This window comes from Pagrus pagrus (assembly GCF_965226575.1).
Source record: "Pagrus pagrus genome assembly, chromosome: 21".
NCBI classification, from domain to species: domain Eukaryota; kingdom Metazoa; phylum Chordata; class Actinopteri; order Spariformes; family Sparidae; genus Pagrus; species Pagrus pagrus.
The window spans coordinates 1982292-1996695 of record NC_140208.1 but is presented as its reverse complement, the minus strand read 5'-3'; the positions used below and the strand labels follow the sequence as shown (position 1 = coordinate 1996695).

Here is a 14404-nt window from a genome sequence, read left to right as displayed (position 1 = left end):
CGATTAGCTGGTTGGAGAAGCTAACACCGATGTTAACCTGTTGGAGAGGCTAACGCTGTTGTTAGCCTGTTTAAGAAGCTATCATCCAGCGAACACATCTGTCTTTTCTAGTGACAAGTGAAGTTAAGCTAGGACAAGGATTTCCTCTGTAATGGGACCTCATGCTATTTAATTCCATTCAGCCTCCAGTCCACTTAAAATCTCTGCCTTTAAGTGTAACAGACTCCCACCTGATGATCCGATAACTGTGACCAAAAAAAGGTAGTTAATTGCGCCTGAACGGAGCGGTGTGATACAATGCAGTGAGTCAGCAGGATCATTATCGTCGGTGAGTTTCAAACAACAACCTGCAGTAACAACATTAAACCTTAACAGCTTCACATCAGAGTCTCAGCGAGGCAGGTGAGCTGTCAGTGAGTCTGACTGCAGCGTCTCTGTGTGAAATTTCAGTTTTCACACAGTTTTCTTATTTCAGCGTGTTGCATCAGAGACCACCGAGCTGATAAATGCTTAAAATGTTTTTTTTTTCTGTTTTCTTTAAAGAAAATGAATCTGGTGTCGATCTGAGGATCATCAGCCAATATTTCATGTTTTATTACAAACGACTGTTTCATAAGGAAACAGAGTCCTCTGACAAAAGTTATCACTGCGTATAACAATCACCAAACAGTGACTCTTCATATTAAGGAACAAGACTTTCCACCCGGGCTGCATCAGTGATGAAATAACACTTCATTCATGATTCAGTGGCCCTGCGAGCAGTCATGAGCTCTGACAGCGGTCACACCTGAGCAAATCAAGTTTTCATCTTCCTCTCGTTTGATCTGATCGGTGGAATTAAGGAGATGAGAGGGGGAGATGTTTTTCTTTCTTTGGCCCTGCAAGCAAGAAAGTCAGCAAGACTTCTACCAACTTTGATCAGTTTTATGACTCGTGTGCTTACGGTCCGGTCAGGTTAATACACAACATCCACTTGGTTCGGGCACGTTTTGTCGCTGCAAAATAGCTGAAAAATGTCCCAAAGTCTCGTTCAAGATATCCAGTGGTTTCATGCTCACTAACGTTTAAAAGGCGGTCTCCAACAGCGACCCAATCGAATCAAATGTTAAGTATGTTCCTGCAAAACCACAGGTAAGTTAATACTGAACGTTTCATTATGATGCAACTGTTTGTTGCAACGTTCGAAGTGAGAAATGAAGAAAAATCAGGCTAAATGAATAAAACCACTTTCTCACCCGTCTGAACAGCCAATCAGAGCGCTCCCTCTGCAGAATCAGCCACTCGGAGAAACCGGAAAACAGACTGCAGGTGACAGTCGTCCAACACACGGCCCAGCGCCGGCTGACTGTCGGCTCGGTGCGCCCCGACTCCACAGTGACAAAAACTCTTTGATGCATCGAGAACAACACAACACACACACACACACACACACACACACACACACACATACACACACAGCAAACATACAGATCAATGGCCACACACTCAAACGGCCACACACCAGAATGAACACAGAAACACACACACACACACACACACACAAAGCCCCCGACACACTCATTTGTCTCATTTCACACCAGTGATCCTTCCTTCCTCCCTCATTGTGTCTCCTTTAGACACAAACACACACACACACTAATTTGTTTCACTATACATCACAGGACCCTCCTGCTCTCGCTCCCTGCAGGTCCAATTACTGTCATTGATTAGGCCAGCTGTGTGTGTGTGTGTGTGTGTGTGTGTGTGTGTGTGTGTGTGTGTGTGTGTGTGTGTGTGTGTGTGTGTGTGTGTGTGTGTGTGTGTGGCCATGAGGAGTTTAATCAGGCGTATTGCCGCACTAATGAAAGATCAGCCTCCTCTATCGGCCCCTCAGGACGTTCACCGTGTGTGTGTGTGTGTGTGTGTGTGTGTGTGTTATACTGAGTAAATGTGTGTTTGAGTGTTTTTTTATTGATGGTATGTTTCTCCAGTGTTTCTCCTGTACACACACACACACACACACACACACACACACACACTCACTGTTCTGTATTCAGACCATTTACTTAAAGGTTCAGTTTTAATTAGTGTATAATCACCTGGAAATAAGAGTCGTTGTGTTTTCATTACCTTAGAATAAGATGTTTATATCCACACAGGGAGCGGGTCCCTATTCACGGAGGTCTCCATGTTGCACCGCCATGTTTCTACAGTAGCCCAGAATGGACAAACCTGGGAGATCGGAACAGGCGCCGGCCTAAAACAAGAATAAACACTGAAGCTGTGATGACAGAGAAATGTTTGCAGACTGATGCTGGAGTGTCCTGCTGTCTGCTGGACAGGTCAGAACCAACAGAGACAGCAAAGTAATGACAGTGTGACAGATAACCTGAGAGGTCTGCTCACCACAGAGTTAATACATCCTGTCAGCATTTCTCACAGTTGCAACCTTTAGTTTTATAGACTAAATAACTAAATACCTCTTCACCTCATCACTTGAATAAGTAGAAATGTTCGACGCTGTTGTGAATGAGCCCATATTTAGAAAATGAGTTTCTTGTCCATGAGGGCCACCGTAGCTTCTGGAGCTTCTCTGACGTCTTCGGAAAGGGACGGGTGAGCGAGGGAGTCAATCTACGACCTCACTGCTGTACTCCATATATTACAGACTGTATGTGACGTAACAGAGCAGCTGAGAGGAGCTGAACATATACATGAGTCCATGTTGCTGCACTTTGTGTTGAAGCTGTTTCAGGAACAGCTCAGACTGTGTCGGCTCCGCTGAGGCGTCACATCACAGGCTGTAAATGTCGTTTATTAGTTTGACCTCTAGTGTCGGAAATTAATCTTTACTCCAGCTGCAGTGTGTGTGTGTGTGTGTGTGTGTGTGTGTGTGTGTACATATTATTGATGGTGGAGTAGAAAACAGTGCTGACTGACTCAAAATTAATACATTTTCTCAATAATAGTTTTTAATCTTTTTCTTTCTTTCTTACATTTTGTCTTTCAGTTTTTCTTTGTTTTGCTATTTCTTTTATTCATGCTTTCTTTCTTTCTTACACCTAACAATTTATCTGTCTGTCTGTCTTTTTTTCTGTCTATCTGTATTGATTTTTTTATGCTGTGTGTGTGTGTGTGTGTGTGTGTGTGTGTGTGTGTGTGTGTGTGTGTGTGTGTGTGTGTGTGTGTGTGTGTGTGTGTGTGTGTGAGAGTTCACTCCAGCAGGCCGATCACGTGTCAATGCACAAGCTCACGGCGATCAATAACATTATTAAACAATGTCTGCCCGCGGGCTGGAGAGACTGCAGGCTGTCTGAGTGTGTTTGTGTTTCCATGACGACCGAGCAGGACCCTCTGCACATCATGACCATGAGGTGTGTTTGAAAGCTCGTTAGTGGACTCCAGATTGAGATTGTCGAAGCTTGTCTATTGATTCTGACGCCTGCCGCCCAATCAGAAACGAGCCTCTTACTGTCCCGACGTGTCAGAGCTCACATCTCACCTGTACAACATCATCATGTTGCATCGTGTCGCACTCGGCTGCACATCCTACCTGCTGCATGTGATGTAGTTTTCTTTGCTCTCAGACCTCCTCCCTGCTGCCCTGAACTCTGCGTCGCTCCTGGTTTTCTCAGCTGTCTGCGGCTTTGACAGACGATCCGTTCGGGCATGTTTTTCTCACCGTGATAACTTGACCCTGCGACCTCTACCTGTTTCTCCCCCGCCTGACGCTGCTCCTGTAACCCCCACCAACTGATGATTAATTATAGATGCACGAGGAGGGAGGGAGAGGAGATGTCAGAGACGTCAGGTCGGATTATACATACTGCCTAGGAGGCGAGAGAGGAGGACAAACCAGAGGATGAGCTAAATTATATCTTACTACACTCACTTTTCTATTCATGTCTCTGGTTATGTGTTTCTGCTCTGAGTTCAGGCTTCGTAGTTTGTGTTTGCTGTGAACCTACAGCAGGAAAAAGGAGGGAGGATGGAGAGTCAGACAAATAAAACAAGATATGCATTCAGTGACAGAATTATGAGATACATGTACCATATCTTCTTTAATTTAAGTGGAGAGGGATGCAAGTACTACAACTTGCAATATTAGGAAGTCCTTTACATATCCAGATGAAAATATTCATTACTCTGACTTGTTTTTTAACAGGTGTCTACTGAAGTGAGCATGCTAACCAGCTAGCCTTGTCCTGTCCTGTCTTGTGACCACTTTGTACCTTTACAGGTGACAGTCTGAAACCCTGTGATATCTGGGAAATGTGTGCGAGCAGCGAGTGTGCTCCACGTCACAAGCTCTCTCAGTTTTCTGTGATAAATGATCAAATAAACACACAAAATGTCAAGAAAGGAAATATTTTTAGCCTTGTTTTCCTTTTTTAAACAGAAAACCTGAACTAAGACGCGCTCAAATGCCTTGTTAACTCATCGTAAAACACACTTCAGTTAAACTGGACAGAAACTGAATCACAGTCACCAGAACAGTGTTGGTTTGACTCCACAGTCACTTCTGGTTCGGTCCAAATAAAACCTCAGTTCACAGAGTAACATGAAAATGTTCCAGCTCTACACGCCTGTCCTGGTGAGAGCCGCTGTAAATCACCTCTGTAGTGTGTCCCCTGTCTTCAGACTGAGCTCCGTCGCTCTCAGAGTCCGTGTTCGGTCCAGTCTGCTGTCCAGACGTCTTCACTCTGTCGAGCTCGGCCCTGTTCCCAGGTAGACTCGTCACTGCAGCTGAAGGTAGAAACAGAAAAGAGTATAGTGAGCAGCAGCTAGCAGTCATGCTGCCCCCTGTAGTTTCATTACTCACCAAAGAGCTACATTCTGGAAAAAATAACTAATAATGATGTTTTGGAAATTGACATTTTCAAAAGCAGAAAAAAAGGAATCTGAGGACGATTTAAGAAAAATGACATCTTGGAGTATATCAAGATATTTTTTGGAAAGTGTAGAAAGGTGAAAAAAAAATCTAAAAGTGGGGACATTTTTGAAAAATAACAACAATTATGGAAATTGTCTGTATTTTTAAAAAGTGAAAACTTATTTTGGAAAATGATGATGTTTTTTTTGAAGTGAGGACATTTTGGATCATTTAGTCCAGTCCCTGCTGTGGATGTTTGGGGGTTAAACAATAGTTTTAGGCTTTTAGATTTTAAAATGCGGTTTAGATTAAGGTCAGGTTAAGAGTTGGACTTATTGACAAAGTAGTCAGTGTTTCATTCGGGTCCTCATGAGTCTGAGACACTGTGTTTAGTGCCGGAGCGTCAGTGATCCGATGGAGGGAGCTGTGGCTCTGAGAAACTGAAGACTGCAGAGAGAGAGGAGAGTCCTGAGGGCTGCTGAGACAAACATGTTGAGAGGATTCAGACAAGAAAAGAAGAGAAGCAGAAGATACTGCTGCTGCTTCATGCTGCTGTAATCAACATCCTCTGCCTTCTGTGTGCATCCATTTTGTAGTCAGACTCATTTATAGCTATATTGCTGTCCATTTCACCAAGTTGTACTGTCAGGTTTAGATTCATTTTGGGGTTTTTTTCTATAGAAATCAGCATGTAGAGACAGTTCTTCTATGATCTGCACATAGGTAATATATAATCGACACTCATTTATCATTTTTATTCCCCGTTTTTCGTCAAATCTACATGAACTTAATCTGTGTGAGTCAGGACCATTTTTAAAACATATTCACAAACTATCACTGCATGGGGAATTTAAACATTTCTTGCAGGAAACATTTTGCAGTTAGCAAAAAGGCGAGGACCCAAATGCAGACACAAAAAACACGCTGTATTTCCAAACAGGTATCCAAAAAATCAAAATGCAGGCATTAAACTGCTGCCGACAGAAAGGCAACAGAAAGAGAAACACAGGAATGAGACTAGGATGAAAACGACAAACTGACAAAGAGTAAGGGAAAAACACCAATGAATAATTGGTTAGGTGGAAAACAAGGTGGAAAAAGACAGAAAGGGAGAGTAAAGCGTGACACATGAGGAGAGAAATTACAAAACAAACAGAAAGTAACTGAACCAAAATGGTCAAAGACAAATCTGCTTGAATGCACCAGCAGGAGGAGTTTTCTGAAGACTTTTTAGCAGATGACCTTGTGATGGTGACGTCTCTCCTGAGCTGACTTTTATTAAAGTGAACTGTAATCACCAGCTGCTCGGAGGAAAGAAATCAATCTGAAAACTAAATAAAACATGAAAACTCTCTTCTCCTCCACCTCACAGCCGTTATAAATGATGGTTCTGAGCTGTAAGTTACTGTTGGATCCCTCAGTGTGGTACAGGAGCATCCATCCTCTTTAATTTACAGTGGGTCGATATGTGAAGACGAGATGCTGCGTTCAGGGTGCGCACAGAGATGTGTTCACAAAATGAGTTTGGGTTTTTAAGCACAGGAGGTGGAGCGGGTCGTCCACTAATCGTTGGGTCGGCGGTTCGATCCCTCGCTCCAGCTGCAGGTGGAAGTGTCCTTGGGCAAGATACTGAACACTGAATGTCTCCTGAAGGCTGCTTCCTCGGTGTGAGAGTGAACGTGTGAATGCTGAGCACAGAAACATCGTGAGGCACTTTGGATGGCTGAATGGCTCCGGATCAGGAGGCGGACACCTCGCCTGGCAGCCCCTGCCATCAGTGTGTGAATGTGTGTGTGTGCACGTGGTGCTGAGTGGTCGGTAGGCGAGAGGAGCGCTATAGAAATGCAAGTCCATTTACCACCAGGCTGCTTTTATCACATTAGAAGATATTTTGTTGGGTGGCGGGATGGGCTTTTGTTAACGACGACCAGCCATGTCTCTCTGAGGCCTGTTTCACTTGGTTGCCTAGCAACAGTAGCTGAATCAGGTTGCTGTTTGCAGAAATGTCCCGCAGAGTAACAGCAGTTCAGCACTGAAATGAAGAAGATGTTACACAATAACATTAAAGGTCCAGTTTGTACGAAAGTTGACTTTAGATTTTCACATGCTGGCGCTCCGGGATCGGACGCCATCACAAAGCATCAGTGTTTGACGAGTCGAGACCTCTAAGAAATGTGTTTTTAGACTGAAATGCAAAGTGATTTCTGCCACTAGGGGTCCCTCAATCACAACAATAAGACATCTGAAGACATGAAGAATCTCATGGGATCATGGGAGTTGTTGTCTTCTGTCTAAACAACCACCAGTTGTTGAAGATCTGTCCGTACCTTCTTCCTTCCTCAGTCTCTGACACATCGTCTCATGTTTTCACATAAACTTAAGCGACAGGCGACCAAATGAAACTCAGCGTTGCCTTGAGTACAATTTGGGATTTTCAGTGTTTGAATGTTTCTGGAAACATTTGGGATAATGTAACACATCAACCAAATGTATAACAGAGGTCTGGTTGTTTTTAGCATGATATATGTCCTCTCTTTAAGAGTGATGTATTTTTCTGCAAAAGCAAAGACATTTCAAAGAGACTGAGCTTTATTTCATCTTAAAAACGTCCAAAAATTCAAGGCTGCTCTGGTTTCCAGACCAGGGAAATTAAAGTAAAATGTATAAAATCTGGTTTAAGATCTCGTTTCGACAGTTTCTTGATCTCCACTGTGGTTTCATATCGATGTTTTGTAGCCAGACAAAGCCCTGAGTCTGACTGAACTGTCTGTGAAAGCTGCCTCAGAGGTCCTGATGAGGTTCAGGCTCGGTCCGTCTCAGCTGTCTGGTGAAGTGAAGACATGAAACACCACAGCAGAGGAGAGACTGAATATGAGACAGTGTGAGTAACTGAGAAACACACGTTAAAGAGACAGTTTAATATTTACTGTACCAATTAAATCTGTTCCTCACACACACACACACACACACACACACACACACACACACACACACACAGAGACAGACAGACAGACACACACACACACACACACCTCGAAGTCTCCAGTGTGGATTTAACAAACCGCAGTCATTGGTCAGTAGAGGGCGCTGTTTCCTGTGACGTGAGACACTTTTAACTCTTTGTGAGCTGCTGAGCTGAGTGACATCAGTTATTCTGATATTTGGTGAGTTATGATTCACGGATCCAAATTCATTATTTATTGAGTTTAAATTGTGTTTTTCATTCACTCTTAAGTCTGTAGAGACATGTAATGTCCTTTAAGTACAGAAATGTATTTGCATTTGTTCTCTGCATTTATTTAAAAAAGAAATATTTGTGTGCATGTGAAACACATGAACCTTCCTCATCTTATGTATTTTTCAGCATTTGTACACGGAGCGAGTCGTTATATATAAATCGCAAAATGTTTCATGAAACCTTCTGTGAGGAACCATTAACACTGAGATCCACCTGATTCTGTATCTTTGACCTTGAGTATAATCTTGGACACGGCCCAGATGATTTGAATTTAAATGTGTGTTTCAGGTTTTCAAACTAGATAATTATCCGTCGAAGCCTCCACTTGAATGCAAAAAAGGGTTATTATTATTACAAAAATGAATGACTCTTTATTCTGATTTTGCTAAAACTGTATCTAAAAATGGCTAATCACTGAAAATCAGCAGCCAACACCCTCAGTAGATCTCTGAGTGTGTGTGCAGCCTTGAAAAGGCACCCAGAGGCTCGTGTGGCTCATTCGCTCTGTGTTGTGTGTCTGATAAACAAATGACACAGCTCACACCGTGCCGACCAAGAGGTTTCTGGAGTTAACCTGCAGGTCGCACAACGACACTTCCTCTTCCTCTCTTTCCTTGTTCGGCTGCAAATGGTGGAGAAACACCACCAGTGCTGTGGGTTTGCCACATCTCTTCATGTGTGAATGCGTGCACGCAGCGTGCGCTCGGTTCTCACTACCCTGCCTTCCTGCTGAAGGTTAGTCAAAGACAGCGTGGCGGCTGAGAGCAGCGCTGCTGATGAGCCCGAAGCCGTGTGTGTGCGTCACCTGCTGCCAGACTCCTGCTGTGAACGAAATGCTGATTGTCTGGCAAAACTAAGTGTGTGTGCGTGTGTGTGTGTGTGCATTTGAAGAAAAGTGAAACAGGCAAAATATAGAGCTCGAATACTGAGTTTGTTTTGTGGTACAAGAGTCTCACAGATGTAAAGGACGTGGATCACTCTCTCCTCCTTCAGACCTCAAAGGTGGCTGTAATCATCCGCTCACACAGGTGTGTTCACGAGACCACCTGTGCTTTTCCTGCTTTCACAAGTCAAAATGAGAAAAGGGTGTGTTATGTCACCTGATTAGACCTCACGTACACACTGAGTACATCTCAACTCCCTTATTTGATACAAGGAACCTAAAAAGGAAGGAAGAGTCATTACGCCACTGAATCTCGCTTTGACTTTGGACTGTGGTAACGGCTGTACTGAAGTGTATGGGAGATGCATGGAGAAACACTAAAACCCAACATATCTTCTCCATAGTACAACTTCTGGCCACGCTGGCCAATCAGAAGCCAGCGAAAAAGGGAGACGAGCCAAAAAAACCCTGGTTTTCCTGTCGACACGTGAACACTGAAAACATCGTGTTGGATATCTATGACATGAAAGGTTTTGACGTTACGTGAACACGGAGGGTCAGAACACACAGACGAAGCTTTGTTTTGAGAAATACCTGTGTGTGTGTGTGTGTGTGTACAGGGTGAATACATGTAATGTGTTTGTCAGAGCTGAAGGAGGCTCACAAAGCATTTCAATGAATGTAAACACCACTTCTGCTTCTTCACAGTGAACCTCCACAAACATCACGACTGTGTAAACGGCTGTTAGAGACGCTGCAACGCGTTGAGTCTCTTTAATATTTGTCGAGGTTACAGGAGGTAACACCTGCACCGCTCACACATACACACACACCTGTGTGTGTGTGTGTGTGTGTGTGTGTGAGCACCTGTGGCTGTCTGCATCTGTGCACTTTATTTTATGTTTTTAACATTTTATGTTTGTGTGATTTATGCGTAATAGGCTTTTTGTTGACCTGTGTGTGTGTGTGTGTGTGTGTGTGTGTGTCTCGGCGAACAGGTAGACGAGCGAGAGAGATGTAATGATTGGCTGCCGCCCAACAACAGCAGGCTGCTGAGTGACCAATCAGGCTTTGGCTTGTCACGGCTGCGACCTCCTCACGAACATCTTGTCTTCAGACTGAACATGTCGTCTTTGAGTTTTTCATCTTAGAGCTGCAACAACAAACTTTATCTTTCAGTTCGCTGTGAACAGGAGCGGTGCGAGCAGAGACGTTATCTGGTGCAGCTGTACACCTGTGTTTCTTTGAGTCCCTGTGTATATCGGTCTGTCTTTCAAGTTTGTCTGTCTTCATCATGTCTCCTGCCGTCCTCCTGCTCTACATTTCCTCCCCACAGCTCTTCATCTTTTTCTGTGTTACTGTTCACTTTCCTGGATTTTTCATTGAACCATGATAAATTGAAACCTTGAGCATTTGTAGAAGAATAACGTGTGGAAACGGCATTTAAATCTTATTTTGGATCAAAGTCACAAAAGTGTTTTTTATCAGATTTCACTGGTTTGCTCTGAACATGCAGTTCATACGTCCAGGTGACCATTTATAAAGAAGTCCTGGCTCTTCCCCCGGTCGTGTGGATGAGGTTCTGGTCTTGTTTGCTTGAACTAACTGGATGTGGGTGTTTCCACGATGGCTTCAGAGCGGCAGCACTTGCCTGAAAGGACTCTTTATGGTTTAGTGGGCAGACAACAGAGCTGATTGTAATGGCTTGGGTTTTTGGTTCAGAGTGTTATTTCCTGTCTTCTCTTGTCCTGATTACCTTCACCTGTCTCTGATTAGCCTCCTGTGTAGTTGAGCTGATGTCTTTCACCTCTCTCTCTCTGTCAGTTCAGTTCCTGGTGTCTCTGCGTTGCTTGATGTTGGACTCCTGCCTGCGTCGCCTCGAGCTTCTGGTTCGTACTTCTTTTGCTTTTCTTTTTGTCTGTTTTGTTTCTTACAATTTAGAGTTTTAGGACAACAGCTTTGGGTTGTTGTTTTCCGCCTGCCTGCCTTTGTGTGTCTTGTGTTTGGCTCTTCATCATTTTAAAAACTCTAACACTGATATAATTTATTCATACAGCGATACTGGATAAACTTCCACCTTGCCTCTGTAGCCGTCTCTGTCTCGGCTCTGAGAGTTACCTGCTGCACTCCATCAAGTGTTTGCTTTTTAATGTCGCCTGGGTTTCTGAGAGATTTGGAAAAACTGCATTTTAATACTGTGCACCTTTGAGCATGGAGTAATGTGCAGAGATCCAGACACATTTAGATCCTTTTCTTGAGAGGTCTCTGACATTTTAAAATGTTGTGATTGAAGGAAAATACATGAACATCTTTACTGTATTCCTGCTGAACTGTGAGACATCAGTGAGTATTTAACATGACTTTAGGACTCTAGGTGATATTAACCCAGCTAAAGGAGAAATCTTAACTTCTTGCAGCAGATAACGAAGCATTGTGCAGTGAAGCCCTTGAGGTCACGTCTGCTGATGATGTAGCAGTTTGAGACAGCGGTCTCCGGTTCGTCTCCGTCTCGGCCTTGACTTCGTACCGTACAGGAGTTTTGATTGACAGCCGTTGCTCTGTCCCGGCTGGTTACATGTCTGTCAGGAGAGAAGGAAAGTGGAAGGAAACAGAGCTGGTGTGTTTCTTCAGCAGTCGAAGTCAAAGTTTGGGTGAATTCAGAATGACATGTTTTGACATCCTGTCAAAGCTTTCTCAAAGTCTACATTATTCATAGACGACAGATTTCTTACAGTCTCTCCTGCTGCTTTGTCATTTACATCTTCGATTTCAAAGATTGTATCTGTCACAGAGAGGTGACGCAGCTGCCGACGCTCCCTGACCTCCACATCTGGCTGTTAACATGTGGCGTGAGGTCACCGTGATGAGTTTTCTGTTCCTCAGCAGCAGTTTTTTGAGTTAGAAAGAGAAATCTGTTGTGCTGAATGTACATTTTTATAAATGCCTACTAATTGTTTAGTTTAACCTTTCATCACTTTGGGTTCTGAGGAACTGTGATGAGCATCTTTTCACAATTTTTTGCATTTCATTGCTCGCATTGATTATTGTTATTATTATATTGGTGGATATTGAATCACGTGCCTCGTCGTCAGTAGACGGTCACAGGAGACATCAATGGGGCGATAATGCTGCTGGCTGTGATGGTTAGCAGTTGTTTGCTAACACATTAGCCACATGCTAAAAGATCACTGCACAGAGTTTGTTTTGTTTTTTCTTCCTGCATCTGCCCCCTGGTGGTCAAAAAACACTTAATGCAGCTTTAATAATGTCATGATTCTCTCAATTAAAATACTGTCAGCAACATTATGAGTTTGTGTGATTTAAATGTATAAATCAGCGCTGAGAGCCGCAGCTTTAAACAGGTTTTACATATACTGAGGTCCCAAAAATGAGCCTGCCAGGGGGTTTATTTTCACTCAGCCTATTCATCTTTTATTTCTTTTCTTCTTAAAGCTGAGCTCTGATTGAGTTTTTCATATTCATCTGTGTCAGTGGAGAAGGTAATCACACCGTCATTTGTTATTTATATGTAAATGTTGTCGGCCTCCACTTGGATGATCTCACAATGAAAATAAAATGGTGGTACCCTTTTTTAAACACGAGTTTAAACGTTTCCACAAGCTGTTGATTTAGTCAGAGAACAACAAGACCATCCACTTGATGGTGATCAGCTGAGCATGTTGATAGTCTTGTCCTGGTGCAGCACCAAATGAAACTCATTTTTAGGTCCTGACCTCGATGGTTGGGTCAAGGCAATCCAGTTAACCTGCTCACATAAACCAGAGAAGAAGTGCTTTAATACCCAAAACCAACATAACCAGCAGAATAAATGTTCCTGCAAAAACCAAAAAGTTAAAGCTGAATGTTTCTTTGTTTGGTCAGGTTGAATTTTCTATTTCTCTCCCGTCACAGCGCTGTGATTATGACCTGGTTAGATTTAGGCACAAACACCAGTTGGTTAGGAAAACGTCTTGGTTTGGCTTAAAATACACAAACACCAGCTCTCCTCAAAAATATCCAGCAGTGTTATAAATGCCAAAATGCAGATCCCAAACTGCGGTCGCCCGTTGGGCAGCCGGGCTGTCTGCATCTCCTCCATCATCCCCTCCACCTCCTCACGGAAAAAGACAATGTGAACGTGATGTGGCACATTTTGTATAAATGTCAATATGGTACGTAGCCTGTGATGCACCAAACTTGTGGTGACTATGCTGCCCAGAACAAGTCTCATTATTTTAGTGTATTAGTTTTGTCTTTAAACCAGACATGGTTCAGCTCCTCCTCCTCTTCCTCTTCCTCTTCCTCTCAGATAAGCATGCAGCCCCCTGCTGAAGCTCTGCAGGCAGCCAGCACTAACAACACAGCCTCACCATCCTGATGAGTAATATATCATAGAAAGCATATTAATAGAGCTGCAGATATAAAAAGCATGATAGCAATCAGGATGTTTATTTTAATATGAGAGGAATTCTTCATAGTTCTTATTTGCAAAAGGAACCCGATGGCCCGATCAGCTGCCAGAGACTGATGAGCTTTAACAACGCTGTGACACCGTGTGGGAGGACGAGACGAGCCAATTAACTGCTGCACCTTCAATACACACAGACACACACACACACACACACACACACACACACAAACATGCAAACACACACACACACACACACACACACAAACACACACACCTGCAGTAGAGGGGAAGAAGTCCACTTTTACAATACAGTGAGACGGGTGTTTAAGTCGTCAGTAATGGCTTTATTCATATGATAGTGGAGGGTTGCCAGGTGGGGGGTTGCCAGGTTGTGAGCCCAGTTTGGTTCTTTAAAGGGAGATGCTCATGTACATTAAAACCTGACATACTTCCTGTAAACGTGGACTGAGCTAACTTTTTACTCTCCACCTCGAAATGAAGACCGACAGACTTCTGTTTTCTTTTAAATTTTTTATCAGACTCTGTACGATATGTGACAATAGTGTATAAAAAAGTGAGCAAGCTAACGTGTGTGTATGTGTGTGTGTCTGTGTGTGTGTGTGTGTGTGTGTGTGTGTGTGTTTGTGTGTGTGTGTGTTCTCTCCTGTGGCAGTAAACAGCACAGCAGTCAGCAGTGTGTTAGTCAGGCAGTGTTGTCTAATAACCTGGCTGACAGACTGAGACAGCGGCTCAAACCAGCTGCTGTTCCACTTTTAATACTCAGCAGGGACACACACACACACACACACACACACACACACACACACACACACACACACACACACACACAGTACTGTTGCAGTGCCACCATGTAATATTAATCCATTATCGGTAAAAGTCCGGCAAAGTTTTACTTCAGTGAGGGAAGAGGAAGATCATCACAAAATACATTTAAATCTCAACAATGGAATATTTTCTTATCATTGATGAATAAACATCTCAGCAGCATTTTAATGTTGC

General features: G+C 43.3%; 1 protein-coding gene across 1 annotated transcript in view; it reads left to right on the top strand.

Moving 5' to 3' along the window:
• Positions 1-1111: 1111 nt before the first annotated feature.
• LOC311250165 (neoverrucotoxin subunit alpha-like) overlaps positions 1112-14404 on the top strand; it is a gene marked incomplete at both ends in the record, with an annotated part of 37703 nt that continues 24410 nt past the window's right edge. Inside the window, 3 exons of the mRNA XM_084341740.1 lie at positions 1112-1131; positions 1248-1374; positions 4621-4731. Of these exons, the coding sequence (XP_084197866.1) occupies positions 1112-1131; positions 1248-1374; positions 4621-4731 (258 nt within the window). The remainder of the gene's footprint in view (positions 1132-1247; positions 1375-4620; positions 4732-14404) is intronic.